General features: G+C 38.2%; 1 protein-coding gene across 1 annotated transcript in view; it reads left to right on the top strand.

Moving 5' to 3' along the window:
* Nucleotides 1-26346, top strand: part of IL23R (interleukin 23 receptor) — a 54168-nt gene that overhangs the window by 25113 nt on the left and 2709 nt on the right. Inside the window, exons 6-10 of the mRNA XM_007460100.1 lie at nucleotides 1205-1350; nucleotides 6931-7087; nucleotides 19267-19356; nucleotides 21670-21775; nucleotides 24488-24578. Coding sequence (XP_007460162.1) covers nucleotides 1205-1350; nucleotides 6931-7087; nucleotides 19267-19356; nucleotides 21670-21775; nucleotides 24488-24578 — 590 coding nt within the window. The remainder of the gene's footprint in view (nucleotides 1-1204; nucleotides 1351-6930; nucleotides 7088-19266; nucleotides 19357-21669; nucleotides 21776-24487; nucleotides 24579-26346) is intronic.

Consider the following 26346-nt stretch of genomic DNA (forward strand, 5'->3'; position numbering starts at 1 on the left):
TGAATTCTGATTCTCATTACAAGAAGCTTAAACTAGCAAAAGGAAACCACCTATGGAATTCAGATGATAAAACTTCAGTATGGTAAGCTCTTTAATTAGATTAATGCTGCTACTACTACTTATGTTCTATACTGGGTTTAGCCCAAGGATTTTATTTTAAGTCAATGCTACTAGAAAGCAAATCTTTAATTTTTATATTTTTCTATAAATCATATATCTGTGCACATAATTTTAGATAATATTATTCATTGAAAATAAAATGAATTTCCCAAAGAATACTTTATAAACTTAGAATAAACAAAAAGGAAACTAATTCATAGAGAATATTAAGCTGTAATAATGGCCTCTAAAAACACACATACAGGTTCTTGAGTTCTTTGTTAAGTAATACATCTAACAAAGTTATAGGTTTTCACTGTTCTACTATGCATATAGGAGAAATGGGAAATGCCCATGATTTTATTCTGTTCAGAGAGAACAAATTTACAAGAATTTACACAGTTTAGAAATACAGAGCTTCCAGTTACACCATTACACCTAGTACAAAAAATAACTAGTAAGATAACCAATCAGAATGTCAGTTTCCTTTTGAAAATCATAATCACAGAACACAGCAATAATTTGTATAAAGTCTTAGAGTCTTGTGAGACTCCTTGTTCAAATCATACTTTCAAGTACAGATTTATTTTAATAGATAACAAAACAAGTTAGCAATAGATACAAATATTCATACAAGTTTCCCTATGACACAGGAGAATAAAAATACTATTGTGAACGATCTTAATTTTACATCTTATCAAATTAGATTCTCTGAACTAAATTTAGGATGCAAAACATCATTTCTCCCTAAACAGATGCGGGAAAGAAGAGATATCTTCTTTACCTCCTTTTTACATTCCTTTGTTAATAGGCCAGGCTTCAGAATTTCATTAGTTCGGAATACAGGGGAGTATGAGGTGGGAAAGGACAAGACAGAGCTCCATTTAACAGAAATGGAGAATGGGTGGAATAGAATTTTACTTAAGAACAGCAGTTTTCTCCTACATAATAGATTAGAAAACAAGAAAATTTCATGTTAATTAGATCATGAGTTTTTTTTTTTTTGGTACTTTGAGTTTTAACATTCTAAATATTGATGAAAAAATATTGATTTCTCCCTAGGCAAGTTTTAAGCTTCTGGATTTCTGTTTTTGTTTTTCTTTAGTGATACCTTCTGCATCCATTATTTCCAGGGCTGAGGATATAAATACTACAGTGCCCAAAACCGTAATCCACTGGAATAGTCAAACATCAATTGAAAAGGTTTCCTGTGAAATGAGATACAAGGCTACAACAAACCAAACTTGGAACGTAAGCTAACTTTCACTATTCTTTTGCATGTAAGTGAGTGAAAGAAAAGCCAGCCAATAGTCAGTGACCACAGTGGATGTATAATGATCTATTTTACATGTTTTTATCTGATTGTTCATGTAATATTCAAACCACTCTACTTTTAATAATGATGCTTCCAAATAGAGAGGTGTTTCTTGAAAAGGTCTCTTGCCTTTGTAAACTGCTAAATAGACAAATGTCCAACTAGGACGGATTCATCTCTTTAGCTCCTTGTAATTCACTGTCTCTTAGGGTGAAATTTATATCAGTGATTATGAATATAAAATGTAAGTATTCTATGCTGAAATTTAACAGCCACCCAGGGAAATAAAATCTGTTCAAAAAGGTTCAGATTTACGGATGTCTCTTTTTAAATGAAAAATGTGCAATCCAAAATGTAAAATTTGTTACTATATTAGTCTTAGATGAGCATAAGGTAAAAAGTGAATGTCTAGGCAAACTAACTTAAATACCAATGGTAAGTTAGTAAGCGTATTAGGAGAGGCATAGGTACAAGGTTCATTAATAAAATCACATCACATGACAGCACCTGTGAACATTATAATAAAAACTCACTAATTTGAACTACAGGGTAACACTAGCCTGGCTGAAGAAAAAGTACCAATTTTAGTGTATTTTTAAGTACAATAAACTGCCATTTAGTCAAAATAATTAAGGAATGGAGTTTATGGCTTTGCTTAATTAATAGTTATGTGTCATGTATGAATTTACCAGTTTTCAGAGAGTTAAGTGAAATGATATGTATTTATTCTCTGGTGATTAGCATGGCTCCAAAGTCTTCATCGTTCTGAACATGAACGATACTGGCTTTGCTGTAGAACAATATGTTTAAAGAGTGTCAAGAAAATGAGGGTAAAACTATACTGATTTCATGACATACTCTAAAGACTGCTCTTTAAAAAGAAATCGCGGATGCCAAGTTGTTTATTTACCCTTGTTAATGTACATGAGAAATGTGACCTTTTAGTTGTTTAGATTACACTTGGATGCAAGTCCATGTTCTGCAACATTTGGTCAGTTACCAAATGAAGATCCTGCTGGACTCGTTGACTAAATAACTGCGGCATTTGTGTGCACAGCAACCCCATGCTTGAAGCCTAGGACGAGCAAGATTAAAAACTTCAGAGCCAATCTTTTGCATATGTGGAATTTAGGTAAATTTGAAAGCAACCCAAATGAAACTCTCATCCTAGATTTTCAGTGGATGAGGCTTTACTCTAATAAGACACCTGGGTAGTGTCAGGGTCATAGGACGATATTGAGAATACGAAATTTCTTTATTTGGCATAATAAGCTATAAGAATGTTTAGAAAATAGAAAGGAGTTACAGTATAGGTATCTCTGAACAGATTTTCAGAAACCAGCTGTTTTCTTGTTGAAATTCTTGTTCTCTGCTCCCCTTGGTGGTGCTACAGATGCCACTGTGAGACTTGGTAACTCAGAGGTAAATCTGAGCTCCCTTTTCAAAACCTTCTCTTTATCAGAAGCAGGCAAATGAAGGAGCTGAAAGAATATTTGTTACCTCGTTTCATCTTCATCACAATCTTTTATGATAGGTAGTATCAGCTCCATCATCGAAATGAGGACACAGGGCTTGAAAAGAGCTTAAGCCAGGTTCTCCAAGCTTACAGAGTTAGTAACTTAGTGCCTCTTACAGACCCTACATCACTTTGGGCACCCCAAAAATGTTGGGAAAATGAAGGAACCAGTTTCAATTCAATATCTGTATCCTATCCCTTTTACCATGATTCCTCCAAATGTAATTAATTACTCACAAGATGACCCAAGTCCAGTTGGTAACAGCCAGAATGATGCTTTGTTTTTTACATTTGTTACCCGTCAGTTTCATCTGGATCATGCATAAAATGTTGTCTTTACCTCCTTGTAAGGAGACAGGAAGCGAGAGTCATGAAGAGTGGGCAGACACAAAGGACTACCGATTTGTTCTTCCACCTCAGCTCTGCCTGCATCAGATAACTGATGGAAGGAAGCTCTTCACTTCAAAGTGGCAGACGGCTATGCAGAAAGCCTTGTGGCTAAGCACATAGGCTCTGGAGTTCAAAGCCTGGCTCTACCACTTTCTGGCTGGGCAGCCTTGGGCAAGTTCCCTAGCTTCTCTGGGCCTCATTATTACCACACCTAAAAGAGGGATAAGATAAGCACCTACCTCATATGGTTTGGGGGATGATCAAATGATGGAAGAAGCTAGCCCAGAGCCTGGAATAGAGTTAATGTTCAGTAAATCCTGGCTGTTACTGTTCCTCTTCATCTTAACCTCCAGGAGAGCCATGCAGCAGGTGTGGTGGAGCCAAGGATGCCCACCTGAAAATCAAAATCAGTGCATTGAGGGTGTTTTCAGCTGTTTTTAGCTAAGCTGCATATAAATTACGAGGTATCAGCCAGTCCTTCAGGTGAACCTGCAAGGCTGACACCATGGGGAGAATATCTACTTGTTGGTTATCTTCATGGACTGTCTCCCTACCTCCCTGGCATCCTTGCCCACTTCTGTGTACCTTATCTCAGGAACATTTGCCATGTTGTTTGTATTTACCTGTTTACACGTGTATTTTCCCATCCTTTAACTATGAGTCCCTGGAAGACAGGACTGTTCCATAATCATTTTTGTATTTCCATTGATATTTATAATGTCTGGTTCACACAGATAATATTTTGACACATTAGCTATTAGTATTATTATTATTTGCCTTTAATGGTGCCAACAGCAGTGATAGTAAAGTAGGGAAATCTTGACTACAAGTTCAACTGAATGGATTAACATTGACTCGAGTCTCTGATTAAGCTAGACCAGGGTATTGGCAAACTTTTTATTCAAGGGCCGAATAGTAAACAATTTAGGCTTTGCAGGCCATAAGATCTCTGTCCCAACTATTCAACTCTGTCTATGTCTATTGCCATAGACAATATGTAAATGAATGGACATTGTTGTGTTCCAGTAAACTTTTACTTTTGGACACTGAAATTAGAATTTTATATAATTTCCATGCATCATTGAAATAGTCTTCTTTGGATTTTCTTTCAACAATTTAAAAAATGTAAAAACTCTGCTTAGCTCATGGGCTGCACAAAACCAAGCATTCACTTTTTTCCTGGAATGGCTAATAGAACAGCAGGCAGATAGCCAAGGTTCAAATCCTTGGTCTTTGCATTTCAAAAGTATAAATGCTAGTATAGGACAGAAGACTTGTAAGAAAATGTGATTAGTCATGACTGGCTTTCTTAATCCCCATCCCCCTTCCCTCTCACACCAAAGACTAGATAAAGATTCCTGAGCAGAGAGAGGGGGAAATGGGTGAGGGGAAGAGGTTGGTAAGGGGGAAGAACAAAAAGAGTTTAGACTTGGGTGGTTACTGAGCAGGACCCCTCATCTGGGCCATGCCCCAGGCTGGGAGTCAGAGGAAGTTGGGATTATAGAACTCTGAATAGGTTGAGATTCTCCCCTTCACCCAAGGATGCTCCCAGAAATTTAGGTGTAACCCTAAGAAAAGAGGTACCTCAAAATGATGGAGATTAAGTTTCCAGGCCTCACACCTTCAGAATTGAGGCTCTAAAAAGAAAGCAGCTGCTATAAAAATAAAGTTATATTTCTGGCCCTTGAGGTCATACCCTCTGCATAGGAACACAGCTAGGTCCAGCTCTCTCAATGTCTATCGTAGCCTCTGAAAGTATCATTTTGAAGGTACCATCTTCAGCTTGCAAGGCCCTAAGCAGGCACCTGGTTGGCCTCTTAGTAGAAGCAACTGTTAACAGTTCCATAAAGTTCTTCTTTCTATTTTAGAACTCTGGCTGTACTTTAGGGTATTTCTCTTCTTAGAGGACTTATCTATAAACATAATGGCAAGAGACATATTGGAGAACAGCAACTCCCCTCCAAAAGAAGCTCATATGAAGCAGGGTGCATATGGAAGTCAAACTTTTGGCACTAATAAAAACTCTCCTGGCACAGGGAGATCAGCTCCGTGCTTTGTGACCACCTAGAGGGGTTGGATAGGGAGGGTGGGAGGGAGGGAGACGCAAGAGGGAAGAGATAGGGGAACATATGTATATGTATAACTGATTGACTTTGTTATAAAGCAGAAACTAACACACCATTGTAAAGCAATTATACTCCAATAAAGATGTTAAAAAAAAAAAAATTTCTCCTGGATCCCAGAAGACTCTAGGGGCCTTCAGTCATATTTAGAAGAGCAGAAAATTTCAAGGGCCGTGGGTAGAAATGTGGCTTACGGAAACTCTGAATGATATCTTTCAGGAAACGTGATATACCAAAACAGATATGTTTATGATTTTTACATTTTCAATGCATTGCAAGTTTTAAAGATTTATGTTAAGACTGGGTTTTAACATTAGAATCTCTAAATGACGTGTATACCTTGTTTTGTGTGTGTGTGTGTGTGTGTGTGTGTGTGTGTGTGTGTGTGTGTTTTAATCGTGATAGTTTTAACTTTCTCTTTCATGGTGACTGTTTTCTCCCAGTTGCTGAATAAATGCATTTCTAGACTTTTTTTTTTTTTTTTTTTTTTTTGCGGTACGCGGGCCTCTCACTGTTGTGGCCTCTCTCGTTGTGGAGCACAGGCTCCGGACGCGCAGACTCAGCGGCCATGGCTCATGGGCCCAGCCACTCCGCGGCACGTGGCATCTTCCCGGACCGGGGCACGAACCTGTGTCCCCTGCATCGACAGGCGGACTCTCAACCACTGCGCCACCAGGGAAGCCCTAGACTTTTTTTATGTTTACGTTTCAATTGTGCTTCACTTTTTTCAGTAGATCCACTATTACAACACACTAAGGTGCTGCGTAAATGCCTTGGTTTTTCTCTCCCATCCGAACCAGCTTGTCTGGGGGTCCTTTTTCATTATATTTTATAGCAGGTTGTAGTCCCAGAAAAATGATTTTTAAGTTTATCCCTCAGCTATTTTCTTGCTTATCTTCCATTGGATTTTCACGTTTCAACAGTCTTAAATGTTTTGTTTTGTTTTCTCATATATATATATGAGAAAGGATATATATATCCTTGTAGAATGCATAGATCTGCAATAAGGACCAATTTAACAGCTTAGTTTGTAGGTAATTTTTTCCAAAAGTCATCATTCACAAGTGAAATGATTTCATCATTCAGGAAGAATTATTGATCTAAATATGCAACTGCAGAGGAAGAGAGAGAGAGAGGAGGGAAGACTGAATTCAAACAATTGCTATTATGTCCCCCTTTCTCCCACCCTATTAAAATCAGCTGTTCCAAAATTAAGAATATATTACATTTTGGAATTTCTTGATATTTAAAACCTTGAAAGAGTTGTCAAACACTAAGCAACATGTATTTCACTTTTAAGGTTAAATAACATGTATTTGATTATCTTTGGCTATCTTTTATACAAAGTAGCCTATTCCTCTCTGTTTTCCCAGGGTCCTGGAACATAATAAGTGTCCCACACATTTCTGCTAAATGGAATAATTGTTTTAAAAGCACAGTGCATCATTTCTTTATGGTATTTCACTATGGTTATTCATCCATTTTAGGTTAAAGAATTTGACACCAATTTTACATACGTGCAACAGTCAGAATTCTACTTGCAGCCAAACGCTAAGTACGTATTTCAAGTAAGATGTCAAGAAAAAGCTAAAAGGTACTGGCAGCCCTGGAGTTCACCCTTTTTTCATAAAACTCCTGAAATAGGTGAGTGTATTTATATATTTAATCTCTTAGGCTTCTCTTTTGACTTCTCTTTTCTAAGTATATATTTGTTTCTCCTTAATTTCTATCAAAATCGACAAAACTATTCTAGGGCAGGTGATAACATTTAAATTGTCATTTTCCTTTGATTTTGTTAAGGCTGACTACAATTTATGTAACGGTCCTCAAACATTTCAGGGCATAAAAACCAATAAAAAACCACCTGGGGGTGCTTGTTTAGTATGCATGGATTACGTAATTCTCTTCTCAATAAAACCTAGCTGAGCTATTATCTTTAGGTATTTTCCTGCTCTTAATATTATTCGTTTAATTTTCTAGTCATTTACACATCGTTCAATAAAATCTTAGCCAAATAGACTCAATTGTAAGCAAATAATAAAATAAATCTATAGTAATTTTCATAATACTCCATAGTGGCCCCATTATCCTGAAGATGTCTCCCTACTGTAGGTAGCTTATACACTAGATTAAAATTTTTTTTTCAGAACTGAGGTACTTAATTGTAATCACAGCACTGTTAATATCGTTCTTACTATAATACATCTTGGAATTGTGTTTTATGTTTTCAAAACACTTTGACATACATTATAAACATTGATGGACACCAAATAAGCAGAAGGTGCCAAGAGCCAGACAAGCTAAGAAGTTCTTTTGGTGCCCCCTACTGCCAAAATCTCAGAAACACATTATTAAGGGAATCATTTACAATACAGGTTATCAGTTTTCTTTTTTTAAAGTGATTTTTAAATTTAAGGTATTCTGTTTTAAGTTGATATTGTTAAAATTCTTAGGACTTTAGATGCCATTTTAGAATAGTCAGAATTTAGTTGATAATCTATTTTAATGAAATCTAAAATTGTTTAGCAAGATTATTCAAATTGATAATTAACATTTACTTACCACTTACAAAGTACCACTATATATAAGCTTGTTTGACCTTTACATTAGTCATATTTGGTAGTGTAATTGGCATCATTTTACAAGTGAGGAAACTGAAGCATGACTTGCTTCAAGCATGATTTGCTTTAACAGCAGTTAAAGGAGAACATGAGTTTTCTTACTCACCACCAGCCCTCAGTAATCTCATCAATTTCTTTCTTTAACCAATTACAGTTGACCCTTTAACAACATGGGTTTGAACTCTGTGGATTCACTTATACACGGATTTTTGTCAATAAATGCTACAGTACTACACAATCTGTGGTTGGTTGAATCCACGGGTGCAAAACTGGGACGCAGTGGAACCAAGAATACTGAAGGCCAACTATAAATTATACGGGCATTTTTGGCTGTGTGGAGGGTCAGCACCCCAACCTCTGTGTTGTTCAAGGGTCAACTATACATCAAAGTGGAGGAACAGCTTACTAAAATATCTACAGGTTAAGTACAGTCAGCTGTCCATATTCACGGGTTCCACATCCACAGATTCAACCAACCACAGATAGAAAATATTTGGGGAAAAAAAGTCTGGAAAGTTCCAAAAGCAAAGCTTGAATTTGCCTCACACCAGCAACTATTTCCATAGCATGTACATCGTATTTACAACTATTTACATAGCATTTACATTGTATTGGGCATTATAAATAATCTAGAGATGATTTAAAATACACGGAAGGATGTGCACAGGTTATGAGAAAATACTAATCCATTTTAATTAAGGGACTCGAGCTTCCTTGGATTTTTGTATCCGTGGTGGGCGAGGGTCCTGGAACTAATCCCCCATAGATACCAAGGGACTACTGTATAGGACCACAAATGTTCTCCTTTAAAAGTAAAGGCCGTAAACCTCACATAGAAGGAACAGGAATATCAGCTACCCCGCAACAATTCTAAATGTAAAGTCTTTGTTTCCTAAGGGGGAGAAAACCACTTAAGAGGCAAAAATGCCAGTTAAAATGAAACATCCCTGAAAACTTGCATCTATCCATGTTTAACATGTTAGCTAAGAGGAACCATAAACTATTCTCTTGGTACAAATTCCTTTCTAAGACACATCACAGAAGAAACAGGGAAAGTGTGTTAGGGAAAGTGCTGGTATTAAATCTTTTCAAAAATTTATCTCTTTTTGTCTATTTGTAAAAGCAATGCAAGTCTGTTGTAATATGCAACCTAGAAATAAGTGTTGTTTACATTTTAATGGATTTAATACTAGTTTTTTCCTATGCACAAATTTTTAAATGGTTGATGCTGTGGTATATGTACTGTTTTATATCCTCATTTTCTTAATCTACCTTGTTGAATTAAAAAACCTATTAATGGGTGCATTCCAGTTTATGGATGTAGTATAATTTAATCATTTCTCTATTTAAACAATATCTAGGTTATTGTATTTTTTCCTTTATCAATAAACTTCTTTGAATAGCTTTGTATATATGAACTCTCCTTATGTCTTTAGGTCTTTTTGGATCAAGAGTTAAGCACATTTTAAGATGTTTGATGCAAGCTGCCAAACTGCTTTTCAGTAAATCTTTAATATCAATTTCTTTTTAAAAAGGTATCCATGAAAAGACAGTAATTCATTTAAGTTGTTCATGAAGTATTCATGTATCCTCTACCATGCACCAGACACTTGCTAGGTACTTGCAGAACCTCAGTGAGCAAAGGAGACAGAGATCCCTTAATTCTAGAGAGGACAGTCAATACAAAAGTATAATAAAAAGTATATAACATTATAAATATAGAAATCAAGCAGTAAGAATCAAACCTCACAAATGAAGTTTGAATTGTTTCATAACCAACTTGTTTAATAATGGGGTTTTTTGGCTAAACTTTCCCAGTCATTAAGGTTTATTTATTTATGAAGAAACACAGCCCAGGCAATCCTTCACCCTCCATGCAGGAATTTCCTGTTTTTGTTCTCTAAAATTCTCATATGTGTATCACAAAATTGATTCATCCTGAAACAATGTGTTTCCAAAATTATGCCCAGATGGCACAGCAGAACAAATCATGAAGTAGGTATGGCTTTTCCTGCAGGCCCCTAGCATTCTTCTGTATCAATTTCCCTCTGGATAGCGCCTTTCCTTGGTCTTTAAAAACCTGGTCTCCAAAAGAAACCAAAGGAACTCAATTATAATAAGGGTTAAATGACGTATTATCTTTTCCTTCCTTAGAGTATTAAGACTTCAATGGAAAACAAAGCCTTACACAGTAGTCCCCCCTTAACAGTTGGGAGATATATTCCAGCCCCCCAGTGGCTGCCTGAAACCACGGATAGTATCGAACCTTATATATGTTATGTTTTTTTCCAGTATATACACACTTATGATAAAGTTTAATTTCTAAATTAGGCACAGCAAGAGATTAACAAAAATAGCTAGTAATAAAATAGAACAACTATAACAATATACTATAGTAAAAGTTATGTGAATGTAGTCTCTTTCAAAATATCTTGTGGAAATTTCATGCCTTTTGCATCTTAACTAAGCACTTATCACACTCTATAGCTGTAACTTTTGCAGTTTCAGGTATGACAGCAAAACTAGCACAAATTTCTTTTTCCCTCTTCACAATTTCAAGGATAGAAGATTCATTCTTACCGTACAAGTTAGCAACCTCAGCATAGGATTATTTTTCCTTCCTTAATAAGTTGAGAACTTGCATCTTTTCACTTAAAGGAAGCACTTTACGGCTTCTCTTTGACATATCCAAATTGCCAACATCACTGCACTTGTACTTTGGGCCATTATTATGTAAAATAAGGGTCACTTGAACACAAGCAGCCTGATAACCAAGACAGTGTTCTGATAACCAAGATAGCTACTAAGTGACTAACAGGCCAGATCCGTGGATGATTCCCGTCTGGGGTGGGACAGAGCTGGACAACGTGAGATTTCATCACACTACTCAGAATGGTATGCAATTTAAAACTTAAGAATTGTTTATTTCTGGAATTTTCCATTTAATATTTTTGGGCCCAGTTGACCAAGGTAACAACCCAAGGAAAGCAAATCGTTGGATAAGGGGGGACTCCTGTACTAAAAAAGAAAAAATAAAAAAATCAACCTTAGTTGATTACTTCCTCTTGGGCTTTAACAATCACATAGGAGAAATTTCTCTAGATTAGAGACTCACATTTTTCTATACTGGTATAATAACAAGAGGCTAATTCAGTGACTGAATCCAGGTGACTTCAGGATAATAAATAATATAGCTAACATTTACTGGATGCTTATTGTGTGTTGAGCACTGCGATAAGGATTTTACTCATCACTGCAGCCCTATAAAACTGTTATTCCAACTGTGCAGATGAAGAGATGAGGCTCAGGGAGGTTAAGCAGCTGGCTGAACATTATAAAGCTGGTAAATGGTAGGGCCAGGGCATAGCTCAGGCTGTAGGATTCCAGCACTCACCCTGTAGCTCTGCTGGTCTCCTTCCTAAGAGACCTAGGAGGGTCCCATGTCAACCTTCCCTGGGCCACCTAACCATATTCTCCTCTACACATTAGCGAGTATGCCAATATCTGTGGACCATCTACATTAGAAATGCTTGGTACTAGTTTAAAATACAGATTCCTCAGCCTCTAGTCAAGTGATACTTCTGCAGCGAAGTGTAAAAACCAGTGTTCTGGGAGTTGGACACACCCTTTAAGAGGCAGAAGTGTCATGAAGGGTGTGGGTAGGAAATGTGGACAGAAATGAGAACAGAGTGCCCAAGCCATTGCCTTGGTAAGAGTGGTTCTGGGGGCCAGAAAAGGGTGGGCACATGAGAGTCTCAGGCCACTCTCTCTAGTACTGTCCGGTTCTCTATTCCTTTTCCTCCTGCCCACCGCTTTCTCAGTCACTGGGTACCCCAAATCTCTTGGCAGCCCAGGATCCCAAGAAGCACGGGATGCAGGACCTAGGCTCCAGTAAACCATCACATCCCACATTACCCCTCTGCCTACACCCTCCCCTGCCTCTGGGTGTGAGGTTTCAGCAGAGGCTCTGAAAACCTCCAGGGGCTGCTGAAATGGCAGCTTCTAGACCACCAACCTGGATAGTCGCTGTAAAAATTTCTGGGGTCTTTAAGCAGTACAGAAAGAGCCCCAAAGGGGAAAAGATGGTTTGTCGGCATAAAAAAACCAACACTGAAAATGTGAACATGAATTCCCTACTACCAATGTGAGAAGAGGTCTTCCAGGCAGGAATGTTTTTTCTTTTCAATTCTGCATTGTAATACAGATCCCTTTGTAACGAAGAAAAGGTAGAGGCTTCTCTAATTCCTCTAAAGACAAGTCAGAAGCCTGAGGGAAGGGCAGTCACATTTCATAATGACTAATTAACTTGCTTGAATTGCAACTTGCAGTAGAAAAGTTTCCCAGAGAAATCATATTCTTTTTTTTTTTTTGACAATTCTCCAGAGGAAGGCAAGTATAAGCAAGATATTAAACCACATCGTACTTTGTTCTCACAAAATACTGTTTGTTGTTGCATTACCAGTGACTCAAATATTCTCATTAATTTTCCAGGACTTTTAGTGGCTTTTTAGCCACTAAAACAAATGTTATATCAATGGAACCAAATATAGGTGGTATTAAATATAATGCAAATTAGAAGTGGCACACAGAATGTACTCTTGCAAAAATTCTGTTATTTGTAACTAGAGATTTCTGATTCATTCATATTGAGATGGATTATAAATTTGTAGATTTGTGGTTACTAAACTGGGTTAAACATATACACAATATTCCTTGAAATACTAATCATTTTAGACCCTTCATCTGGATTTATTTAATCTTTGGGTCCTGTCCCTAATAAACCACCAGGGTTTTGTAGAATAAAAAGCAATTCATAAGAGTTTCACAATTTCTCTGAGGTTTGCAATCTGGTAATAGAGAATAAAGATTATGCTTTTTCATGAGGAAGTAATAATCTCCTGTATTAGTTTCCTATTGCTTCTATAAAATGTTACCATAAATTCAGTAACTTAAAACAATACAAAGGTATTAACTAGTAGTTATGGAGGTGAGAAATCCAAAATAAATATCACTGGGCCAAAACCATGGAATCGGCAGGACTGTGTTCCTTCCGGAAGCTCTAGGAGAGAGTCAGTTTCAGTGCGCTTTCCAGACTCTAGAGGCTGCCTGCATTTCTTGGCTTGTAGCCTCATCTTTCATCTTCAAAGCCAGAAGTATAGCATCTGCCAATCTCTTTCTCTGACTCTGACCCTCCTGCCTCCTTCTTATAAAGACCCTTGAAATTTCGTCCCTGTAATTTAGGATAATCTCTCCATCTCAAATCCCTTTTGCCATATAAGGTAATTTATACACAAATTCCAGGGATTAGAGCATGGTCATCTTTGTGGGGTCACTATTGTCCTACCATGTCTCCTCACCTAACCACCCACTACCAACAACTGCAATTTTTACCAACTACACAAGTTTTCACTGAGATTAGGTGCAAGCAAAAGAAATAAAATCTGGTTCTCTTAAGCAGAAAGAGAATTATGGGAAAGATAGCTGGAAAGTAGTAGAAAGGCTGGCAAAATGATCACGGGCAGGATCCAAGGGCTGCAGGAACTAGAACCACAGCCAAAATCGCAGCCTAGGAAGAATCTGGTGAGAACTCTGCAGCTGGCACTGTGGTCACTGCCACTGCCTGCCCTGTGCCCTGGACACTCCACTGGTGCTGCTGTTACCAGACCCTGGATATAGCTGCTGCACCCATATTGGATTCTAAGCGATTTCCTGGAGCTGTGTGTCCTGTGCGAGGTGGGGAGGAGGGCATCTGATGAGCTAGGCTCAGGTCATCTGCTTGCAGCTACTCACTGGCTGTGGGGAGAGGGGGCCTCTGCTCCATTGAGGCTACCACAGTGGGAAGCCCTATTGGCCTCCTACCTACCCTAGGATGTCCACAGAGTAAGTCCTGGTGCTGGGCAACTGAAAAATGGCAAATGTCCACTAGACTGTTCAGACTCAGGAACAGGTACATGCTGGCTTGACAGCAAGGCTGCACCTTTGAAGAATCCTAAACCACTGGGTAAAACTTGGAAGCTGCCTATTCTTGCACATAGAATTTTGCTACACTTTGACATCAGACCCTCACCTCTGTGTGGTCCATGTCACTCAAGAAACTGTCTAGGTGGCTGCTGCTTTATACCTTTTCCTTCTCTTATTCTTTCTCTTTAACGATATGATTGCCATATACATATTTCTTACCTTCTTTACTCTCTATGTAACAAGTACTTACAGGCTAGGAATATAAGCATGAAGACGGTCCCTTGAATATGCCTAGGCACGACCTCCTATCATTAATATACAAGGATAACATGGTAACTCATGAAATGATTCATCGTTTGACTTGTTTTTCGAGGTGTGATAAAGAGTTTGTTCTGATGTATTGTTTTCTCTGCCCTGGGCTTCTGCTGCCTATTTGATAGGTCTGGCCACTGTCTTTTGCCTTGCCATCTGACATGGACTGGGGTCAAATCTTCACACTTGGCCCAATAATGTTGAATTCCAGCCACAGAGCTAAATTGGCCTAGGGAGATAGCATGTAAATGCTGTGAATAGCTGAGATTATTAGAAGAATGAGAATAGAAAGAAATCAAAAGGAGATGTTTATGTTTTAAGAAAAACAAGATGGAAAAAAAACCCTTCACTAACTTGGAAAAACACACCTTTAATATGGCTCCTCTTTCTTAAATATCTAGAAACTTCTGAAAGAGAAAGATCTAGAAAGGTCCCTGTGTCAGCTCTGGTCAACCCTCTAAGATGCAGGCCTTGATTAGTGTGGCTCTGACACCAAGACTGGCAAGGACAAAAATAAACAAAGGAGCATTATAAATGTCCATACCCTTTGGCCCAGTAATTCCACTTATAGAAATCTAGCCTTAGGAAATAAGCAGAGCTATGGAAAGGAGTCTTATGTACAATGATATTTATTTAAAAGCTAATTATAAAAGTAAGAATTTGGTAGCAATCTAAAAGTCCAATCATAGCAATAGCTAACGCTTATTAAGCTTTTAATTTGTATAAGGCATGGTACTAAGTGCTTTGTATGAACTATGTCATCAAACCTCATGAATGAAGCGTTGTTATTACCCAATTTTACAAATGAAGATACTGAGTCACAAAGCAGTTAAGCAACTTGCCCAGGGCCTAGCAACTCCAAGTGGTAGAGCCGGGATTTGAACTGAGTTTCATCTGAATCCAAAGCTGGTATTTGAAATCACCAAGCTATACACTTTCTCAATGGAGGATGATTGAATAAACACAGTACAAACAGCATGAAATATTAAATTGCCATTAGTATGATGATTTTGAACAATTTTTTTAAAAATTTAAAAATGTTCATGATATAATATTAAATTTAAAAATCCCAGACACATTTAGTAAAGAGCATGATCTCAACTAGGGTACAGATATACACAAAAGACTGTTAACAAATGTAAAAAAATGATTGTTTCTAGTTTGTGAACAAATGTAAAATTGTATTTTCTTTTTCATACTCTTCTATACTTTTCAAGCATCCTACAGGTAGCAAGTATTGCTTGTATAAAAGGGAAATAGTTGGTGTTCAGAAGAAGATAACTCTAGGCTGGAAGAGTCTGAGAATCAGTGCTCAATGGGTTAGCCCAACCATCGTCCATTGTGGTGGGTTCCGAGCCCTACAAGCCCAGGCAGCTCTAACACACTGGCCAGCGCCCAGGGAGCAATGGCTAAGTCTCAGCATGGGAGCACTGCTTGCAAGGCTGACTCAGCTGCCCCATCTGGAGCCATCCTGCTACAAAAGTGAGATTATTAATTAATGGAGCCAGTGACCAGCACAAATTACATGCCAGAACCAGGGAGGAATTTTCACTCTTGGACCTCTACCTAGGTGACTTTGGACAAGTCATTTATCCTTTTTATGCCTTTGTTTTCTCATCCATAAAATGAGGACAACAGTACTATCTACCTGATGGGGTTGTTGTAAGGATTAAATGAGAGAAAGCATGTAAAGTCTAGTACAGTATCTGGAACATAATTAGTACTCGATAAATCATCACTTTAAAAGAATAACAAAACACATTTTGCCCCATGGTAGACATAGAGGGAAAGGCTGAGGAGGCTGATTTGACATTATCCCTAAGAAACAGATGGAATACATTATTGCTAACACTAATTCGTTTTGAGTGGATTTGATTAAATTAAGCTGGTATTGGGTAGGCCAAAGAATGTAGTTATGCTTCTAGTTTTGTCCAAGAACAAGAAACTACATCTTTTTTTAAAACCATTCTAAACTCCCTATAAACATACTGCCTTCTGTTAAGACTAACTCTAGTGTCCAATGTCAGTGTGTGTAAGTTATATAAAAATTCTTACCAAATTAGAGATGATTTGGGGTTTCTGAGTATACTCAAATATATGCTGTGAGAGTAATAAAGCATAATTTAATATTCCGCTGTAGGGACAGAACTGTCTCTTTACAGACATAACACTGCAGATATTAAATAAATAACAAAAATACCATGAGATTTTTTCTAGCATTTTAGGCAATACACTGATGATTAGAGTTGATATAAACAATGTTTTTCAGTCATGGCAGGTGGATTAAGGGGATGTATTAGAGTTTTTTTTCCCTCTCTCTTTTATTTTTCTTATTAAAATTATTTTTTCCTATTATAGTTATGCTTTTATAATGAAAAATATTAAGTATGATTTAAGAAGTAATGACCTAGCCACTTGGTGGCAGTATATCATGAAGATAATAGTCTATATGGCTTCATTTCAGTCCTTCACTTAAAAATTTTGTCATTGACATATATACACTACCATGTATAAAATAGGTAACTAATGAGAACCTACTGTATAGCACAGGGAACTCTACTCAATGATCTATGGTGACCTAAATGGCGAGGAAATCTAAAAAGAGTGGATATAGGTACAGCGTATATACATTTAACTGATTCACTTTGCTGTACAGCAGAAACTAACACAACATTGTAAAGCAACTATACTTCAATAAACATTACTAAAAAAAATTTGTCATTGGCTTGACTTCTTCTCTGACAGTTTTGTTTATAAATTGTCTTACTTCAGATATCTGATTCTTTGTGAAATTACCCTCTTACAATTAAGCATCTCTTTTAAATGACTTTAATTTAATCTAATTTAAATTAATACACCTGGCTGATTTGAAACTATGATAACAAAAAGACTCTAAAGGAAGATTATGTTTATTCTCTATTAGGGCTAATAAAGCCCTAGTCAGATATGAAAATTATTTTTATGTGATGCAAATTAACAACTGACATTTCATGCCAAATAACCACCTGCAGTTTATACAACAGAATTATATTAACCTGTATTAAAAGCCAACAGCACCATATATTTTTTTAAATAAAAATGCTAATTTTAAAATAATAAAAGTGAAAACAAAAATAATCCAGCAACATATGCTATAAACCCATGATTTTGCAAAATTGAAAGTTGTGTTACATTTTAATGTAATATTTTTCTTAAAATTGTAAACTAATGTAGATGCAGACTCCTGTTTGGGCTCCCTGAGAATGAACGTAAGCCTGTAAAATACTAATTTAGATGAATAAACCTGGCTGTTGACCACTGGGGATGGAACCACATACTTAGGGAAAAAAGAGACGCAGTGAAGCATTGAGGAGCCAGAAAGAGCTTCTGATTTGTCACAGTCCACAGTGAAACATTTCCCTCTTGCTGTGGAGAAGTGAGAGTAAAAACACAGGAAAGAACTTTTGGCTTTTCTGATGTTTTCATCTTCTAAAATTCCCTACCCATTGTTCTTAGAAAACTACTCTTCAATCGAGCCTGTGTTTGCACCCAGATCAGCCTTTTTAAAACATTTCCAAAGACCCATAGGAATCTTTTGATTGGAACTCTGTGATATTTTTCTCAAAGAGAGTTGCCCTGGCCACATAGCTTGTTATACAAGCCTGTGATATCTCCGTAGCAGTTAAGTTGTGATTTCTCCCTGGCCCCCAAAGTGATTCTTTTAATAGAAGAATTTGAACACTGAAATCAGAATGCCTGAATAAATAGGGCTTGAGGCCCTCTTGGAGATTCAGAGCTTAGAACCATTTTCAGGAATATTTCTATCAGCTGGAAGAATTGTGTCCTTGAAGTCACCTCTGGCAGCTTTTAATTATCAGGAGGGAGGAGGTGGGTAAGGAAACTCCAGGACTCTTTTTTTTCTTTTATAAATTTATTTATTTGATTTTATTATTATCATTATTATTTTTTTGGCTGCATTGGGTCTTCATTGAGGTGAGGTGTGTGGGCATCTCATTCGGTGTCTTCTCCTGTTGCAGAGCACGGGCTCTAGGCGCATGGCCTTCAGTAGTTGTGGCACGAGGGCTCAATAGTTGTGGCTCCCAGGCTCTAGAGCACAGGCTTCAGTAGTTGTGGCTCACGGGCTTAGTTGCTCCACGGCATGTGGTATCTTCCTGGACCAGGGCTCAAACCCGTGTCCCCTGCATTGGCAGGCGGATTCTTAACCACTGAGCCACCAGGGAAGCCCATCTAGGGCTCTTCTGAGTTCAGGCTGAAAACAAGTTAGCTACCAAGGCAGCTGACCCCACCCTGGTCAGAAGATTTCATTAGCAGTGTTCTGACAGGCTTTCATTAGCAGTGTTCTGACAGGGCTGGCCAGGATCCTTGCCCGCGGGGAAGGAGCAGAGGGAAGTCATTAATGGCATTCCACCCTTATGTTATAACCTCAAAGTGTCTGCTAATCAAAACTGGGCTTCTTATATGAAGCCAAGAGGCTGTTCACGAACAGCATCTCTAAGACTGTGCAAAGGCAAAAGTGACACATCTTGGAGGCGCTTAAGGAAACCTAAACTTTATTGCATCATCTATTGGAAGGAATCAAGTAGAGACCAGTTGTGTGTTTTTTTCTGGCTCAGTGAAAAAAATAAAGCTCCTTGGAATTTGTTGCCTAGAAGCCTCATGAAATTAGTGGACACACCTTCAAGTCTTACAAACCCTAGGTAGTTTTTATTGTCCTTTGAATGTCTCCTTCTTTAGGATTTACCCAATTTAATAAAAAGAAGAAGCCACACACACACACACACAGGTTTTTGCTTTTACTCCATCTTTCCAGCCTATTAAAGTTACTGGTTTACTTTAATCATCTCCAAACAAGTGAAGAAACTCTCTTAGGAAATTGGGTAACCTGAGTGCAAAAAATAAAAAGCTGACGCTATTTTCTTTCTGTTTAAGTTCCCCAGGTCACACTGAAATCATTTCAACATGATACTCAGAATTCTGGGCTTCTAATTGCTTCCATCTTTGAAGGACACCTTACTTCTGGTAAGAAAATACTGCTTCGCTTTGTTGAGTAGCCTTTACTAATCATCCATCTGAATGCTCCACACTGAAAAATCATGTGTCAGGCACACGTTTCTTGACAGTAAGATATACCACATGCTTTCCATAGGAAAATAATCAAACAAAAATCTGCTTAAAATTGAATTTAAGGAGTGATTTAGGTAGATTTTGCCAGCTTTGCTCTGGGTTAGATACACGTTCAGTTCAATTGCTGCTGGGGCTCAAGACCTCAAAAATTCTTCCTAAAAAATACCATTATTTGAGTGTCTACCATGTGCTAGGAATTTCATATACATCATCTTTTTCAATCTTCAAAATCTTCATCAATCTTCAAAGCAACCTGTTGAGGTAAGGGCTATGTATCTATTTTACAGATGGGAAAACTGGAGCTCAGAGAGGTTGAGGAACTTGTTTGGACTAAAATTCAAATCCAATTTTCAAACCCTGAAGTCTGTGCTCTTTCTCTTATACAAACCAGCTCCCATTTTATTTGTTAGTATGACTTTGTATTTTCCATTGATAAGCATATCTAAATGTTTTAGGCATAAAAAAGGTATTAGATCAGGTTGTAGAGCATTTATCTCCTTGCATAGAAATCTGGCAAGAATAGTATAAAAACTTTGGCAGGTGATATTGACATTCTTTGGACTTTTGTTTATTTATTCAAAAAATATTCTATGTTGCCAGGCACATATTTTATGTGCCAGGCACTATTCTGAGTACTGGGGAATCAGCAGTGAAAAAGATGAACAAAGGCCCTGTCTTCATGGAGCTTCCATTCCAGATAGACAGGGTGGGGTGGGGGAAACCACAAACAAAAAAAAGAAAAGGAAGGTGGCAGCAAGTGTTATAAAGGAAATGAAGCAATGTAAGGGTACTCTGAATTTGTGTTATGTGAATCAATTATGGGCCAAGGGCTTAGGTTCAGCACAGATCCCTAATTACAAATGCCTGCACAGACCTGCACCTTGATACTTCTGTGGGAATTGTGGAGGCTAGGAACTCATGGCTGCTCTGTGACATAGGTATTATTCTACAGAAGAGGAAACTTGAGTTTCAGCAAGTTCATTATTATGCTCTGATGTTACGGAGCTGATAAGCAGCAGCATCTAGTTCGAACCCAGGTATCTCAGGTTATTCTCTTGGTGACTCTGCTCTACTCCTCAACCCCTTTACCTGGCCCCATGTTAACTTGGGAATTCCTCATTCTCCTCCAGGACTAATGCACAAGGATATGTGGAAGCCAGTACCTCCCGTTAGTTGCCTGAAATCCTTAGCAATAGTATTTTAGTCCTAGGAAAACACTAATTCCATACCCCACTGGGACTTTGGAGCGAAGTAAGCCACACTGGCCCTGGCCCACCAGTGGCTTTAGGAGAGGGGCTGGACAGCATGGAGACCCCCAAGTGCATGTTAGGTGCAGCTGGGGAATAACTAGGGCAGGGCCAATTCAGTGTCTGACACATGGTAAGTATCCGAAAAACGTCTGCCAAAGCCGGGGAGGAAGGAGGATGGAAGGGGCCAATACCCAGCATGGCTCAGAACCAACTCCAGCATGACAAGTCATGTCCAAATTAAAGTTTACATTTGAAAATAGAAAATAGGGTTTTTCATGTACTAGGGAGAAAATGGGATGAGCCTGGTAGGTAACACATGCCGAATATAATTATTTAAAGATTACAGGTGATTAATTCCACTTCAAAATTCAAAAAAAAGCATTGTTTTTAAAATAAAATGTCAGTATAAGATATATGGCAATTTGGATTTCTCTCTTATAGCATATTGTTCTAAGTAGAGTGAATGTTCTTTTTTAGCAGGAAAAAATTCATGAACAATAAATTTCGAAGAATGGTGACAAGTTGTACATAACTTCTGTCTTGTACAAAAGGTTAAAAAAAAAAACAACTCAGTTGTGATTGTGGCCAGCTTTAGACTCTGTCGCAAGCAATTGGGAATTCTCACTCGTGTCGAACAAACCAAATGATGTTTATCACTAAACCTTTTTTATATAAAATATGCAAGCACAAGCTCAGAAAAATGTCTGATGCTGACCACATTTGCCAGAGATTCAATTCACTGACATCAGATATATATGCAGCCCAATTCCCTCAAACAAAAGGTATTGTGCAGTTTGGAAGGGCAGTCACTTTACAGCCCAAGGTAAAGGTTAATTTTATTTCCCCTTCCTATTTCCTTTGAGATCAATGACCTTCACCTGGAGCAGAGTAGAAGAACAATGATTCTGTCATCACATAGATGGAAATTATACCTAAAATTATTTTTCTTTCCTCTCAGACAATAGGCAACAAGACATTGGGCTTCTATTAGGAATGGTCTTCTTTGCCGTTATTTTATCAATTCTTTCTTTGATTGGGATATTTAACAGATCGCTCAGAACTGGGTAAGTTTTTTGTAGAATTTGTTTTCTCATTTAGACATATATTGGTACCATCAAAATGTAGTCAATTCTGCGATTTACTAGAAAAATTCATCAACATTTTTCTTGAGAGAAAGACAAAAGAAACTGTTTAATGAGTACCCACCCATGCCAAACTATTTACAAATGTCATTCATTTAATCCTTGCAAGATCCTGCCAGAAAAGCTCAGTGGCCTATTTTACAGACTTACACGAGGCTTAGAGAGATTAAGTGCTCAGCCCAAGGTCACCAAACACTAAGCCAGGAGCAGCTGACGTCTCAGCCCATGTTCTGTCTTACCCTACGCAGCCTTCTCATTGTGCCCTCAAGTCTGTCTACAGTGCCTGAATTCTTCACAGTAGTTAAGTCGTAACCTACCTCAAGTTCTACCCAAGCAAATCCCCTGAATCAATGTGAAGAGAAGTGAAGAGAAGTGTGGCAATGTGTGAATTCATCACTTTGATACCAATCGTGTTAGTGTTTTAGCATCCAGCCCCAATGCCCATTCCCCTTGGCCTCCTTCAGTCATTTTTTTCCAATATGGTATTAGTATAATAAAGATCAATGCCTAATTATTTTAAAATGAGACTTTGAGGGAAGCAAGGCCTTTGACACCCTAAATTTTACCAGATGCACTGAGTGTTTCCAATTGGTTAATAGAGTTGTTTGATGTGGCAGTCCCCCAGTTCGTCCAGTGACACACAAATTTAACACATGTGAATGTTCTTTGCCTAATTGGCACTGAGTTTCTATTTCTTGCCATCACTTGCTTCATGAGATAATCCTTCTTTCTTTGAAATTTATAATCAAAATGCAGTAGAGGGCTTCCCTGGTGGCGCAGTGGTTGGGAATCCGCCTGCCGATGCAGGGGACACGGGTTCGTGCCGTGGAGCGGCTGGGCCCGTGAGCCATGGCCGCTGAGCCTGCGCGTCCGGAGCCTGTGCTCCGCAACGGGAGAGGCCGCAGCAGTGAGAGGCCCGTGTACCACAAAAAAAAAAAAATGCAGTAGAGATTCAGAATGAGTTATTGTGAATAAGGTACACTAGTGATATATTTTTTAAATTTACATAGGCTTTTTCCACAAAACCTAAGCTTTTAAATTACACATTAATAAATATATCCCTGGTACCCTTGTGAGGTGAGAAAACTAATATGGAACTTTATTTCAGGTTGTTTTAAAATATACTTGATTATAAAACCCTTTGAAATATCTTAATGTTCCAACTTGTAGTGCCTAAGCATATTAATATTTGTGTTATTATCCAAAGATGTCCTAGAGAGTGTAAAATTTTAAATAACATTAAGTTTGTTACGAACTAAAAATTAACTTCCTACTGGTAACGATAAATAAGAAAATAAAACAATTCTTTGCTAATTTATTTAAATAAGCATTCTTTTTAAAAAGATAAAACTAGAGATAATTCCAATATTACTATTTTACATATGAGCAGATACTGTTTTTACTATAACTTTACATTATTTATAAAAGCCTTATTTCAGAAACAGAACTGGAAAATGGAGAGCAAAACAATTTTAAATATAATGAAAACAAGAGTGGTATCTATCTATCTATCTATCTATCTATATATATATACAAACACACACATATATTTTTCTCACTGTATCAGTATGCTGTATAAAAACTTCTCTTCAATAGAATGAACTTACTAATTTGGTCTAATTTTAGGTATACAAAGGGAGTGTGAATTATTTAAAAAACTGAACCATAAAACATTGTATAAATATGTGTAAAGAAATTATTTTTTACCCTACAGTTCAAGGTCAAATTGGGCAAGCAAAGTCCATTCAGCTAATTTGGTTGTTACTTAGTAAAAGTTCTTAGAGAAGCTGCATAAACAGATATAAGAGTCTGATCTGTTGTGGTGCATTGTTAACACATAATAATGTGCCAGAGATCAGTGTAGTCTCTTCGAAGCTCCCGGGACAACCTTTTTGCTCAAATCAATTTTTATGTAAATGCAGAAAGTGCTTTCAACACAGTGGCAGTGCCAAGGGGCAGCTTAGGAGGAAAAGTGAGGTGTTCACAGCTTCTCACTCTTCCTTCCACCACCCGATCCCAGAGATCCGTAATAAGCACACAGCCTAAGTAAAAACTGGTGTCCTCACCATGCCACACAACTGCAAGCCAACTTCCCAGGACTCCTGCTCCAACTACATAAGGAAAGTCTGGAGCCACCACTATCATCTCAACCTTATTTAGAATCATTACAATTAGAGGAGCTCAAATATTATAGTTTTATTATATGACATTCTCTTCTTTAATATTTCTCTGTGGTTATGGTCCCCTTGGAAAGTTTTACAAAATATCCCTTAGGTTTTACAAACTTTTCCACACTGACATCTCCGCTTATAATGGTTTGCCATATTTAACATGTGTATAGTTTCACTTCCTGGGTGGTTCTCCCATTTATCTTGAATCTAGTGTGAGTGTTTTGTAATGTTCTGGCTTATTAGAGACAGGCAGAGCAATAGAGAGAAGAGGAAAATCTGAAAAGATATTGAATCAACTTCCCACATAACTTTTTAAAGTAAGAGATGGAAATCTTAGTTTCTGCATCGGAAAGTTCGGTTTTAATTAGGCATTCCATTCTAGTTGATTTCCTAATCTCCTAGATGATTGCCTGCACCAATCCTCAAGTAAGATGCTTATTCTTAGTCATTTTTTGTTTTTTAGAATTAAAAGAAGAATCTTATTGCTAATACCGAAGTGGCTTTATGAAGATATTCCTAATATAGAAAATAGCAATGTTGTGAAAATGCTACAGGTAACCAAACACCATCAAATACAAACTAAATGGCAGCTGAAACCAAGAGTGCAGTCCAATAATTAGAGTAGAACTTCCATTCAAATAAAGAAATATGTGTGCATATTTGCACAACTGTATAGCTTATGTAGAGAGAAAATTATACATATTTCAAATCATACTTAAGAGAGATGAGAGAATGGACTAAGGGAAGAAAAGAGAGATGAAAGAGAGAAGTAATGCCATTCAAAAGAGAAGAGTGAATGGAAGATTGTAAGCCAGGTGCCAGAGCCACTTACTTGGTGGCCAAGCAATTGGAAGGTGTCTTCAGGGACAAAAGGAAGAGGGAAGAAAATCTCAATAGATCGAGCCTCAGAGACACAAAGGGGCTTCTGTTTTACATGAGACTGGAGAAGCAGGTGGAGCCCAAGGAGGACACCACTTTGTTCCTGAGACCCAGTGGAATTCGAGAAGATGAACGTGAGGGGACTATGGCAGATGGCGTCACCAGGGGTGGGCCAGGTATCCAGTTTAGCAAAGAATAGAAGGGTGCCCCAGGAAGACCCTGAGGCTGTAGGGGACTTTGCCAGTTATGGAGGAGCTGCTGCTGATTATGGAAGAGGGGAAGTAATCTGCTATGTGTGCTCCTACACTTTCTGGCTCTCCAGCCTGGCTGTCAAGGGGTTCAAAACTCAGTTGATGGGACAGACACATCATTCAAGCATTGCAATGCAGTGACGTAGTACAGTAACAGAGATGAGAGCAAACATGATGAGAGTATAGAGGAAACATATTAAAAGACAGGAAGGAGTTGCTCAGGAGAGACGGAAGACATTCAAAATAGACAGGCTACATGAGCAAAGGCACAGAGGTGAGAAGAGCATGTTGGGTATTGCTTTGTGGAAACACTTGATGTGAGGAGTGACTGGAATAATGTGGGAATGCAGAGTGGGATCAGATCACAGGAGACCTTATTATGGAACTCAGACTTCACTCTGCCAATCAATAGTTTTCAAACTTGAAAAAAAGTTATTTTTAGCCTAGGAACCCTTTGTTCAAATGATGTGAGGAAGACAAGTATTTGTAAAACAAGGAAAAGTGGCTCTATTTGGAGATCTAGTGAGCCCATTAACCAACTCCTTCCCTAGCCCCAGGTGAGTCCCTAAGGCAACAGTTCTCAGCCTTGGTTGCATGCTAGAATCCTGATTCCCAGGCCACAAGCCAGGGTCTTTGGGGGAGGGAGGGCAGGGGGAGACCCAGGCCTCAGCATTTTCCAAAGCTTCCCAAGTGATTCCACTACACAGCCATGCTGAGAACACTGTTAAGGGGTTGAAAACTATTGCTAAAGCCAGTGAGGCGTCAGTGAGGGGGTGTCCATTGGAATAGGAATGGTCCTAGGAAAGAGGCAGAATGGGAAGGTAGAGAAATGAGCATCCTGAGTTGTGGGCCAAGTGTCGAGAAGCAAGGGTCCTTGGTGCTGACTTTGTAGAGGGTCTGTAACATAAAAAGTGGAATGCATCTGTGGAATGTGACAAGGAGCAGGTCACTGGTGGTCCCAGTCCAGGGGTTCAGTTAGAAGTGAATGGAAGGGGACTGAGAGTGGAGACATCTTTTGATGAGTGTAGTCTAGAAGGGAAGTAAGAAAGGGGCTATGCTGACACATGATCAAATACTCTCAATACTGATGCGACGAATGTATTAACAGTAGCCCCAGAGCAGTATGGACTCAGAAGCATGTTTGTACTAAATTGAACGGGCTTGAGAGGACTCTCAAGTATGGGGGGGGGGG

The sequence above is a fragment of the Lipotes vexillifer genome, unplaced genomic scaffold (assembly GCF_000442215.2).
Source record: "Lipotes vexillifer unplaced genomic scaffold, Lipotes_vexillifer_v1.1 scaffold134, whole genome shotgun sequence".
Lineage (NCBI taxonomy): Eukaryota > Metazoa > Chordata > Mammalia > Artiodactyla > Lipotidae > Lipotes > Lipotes vexillifer.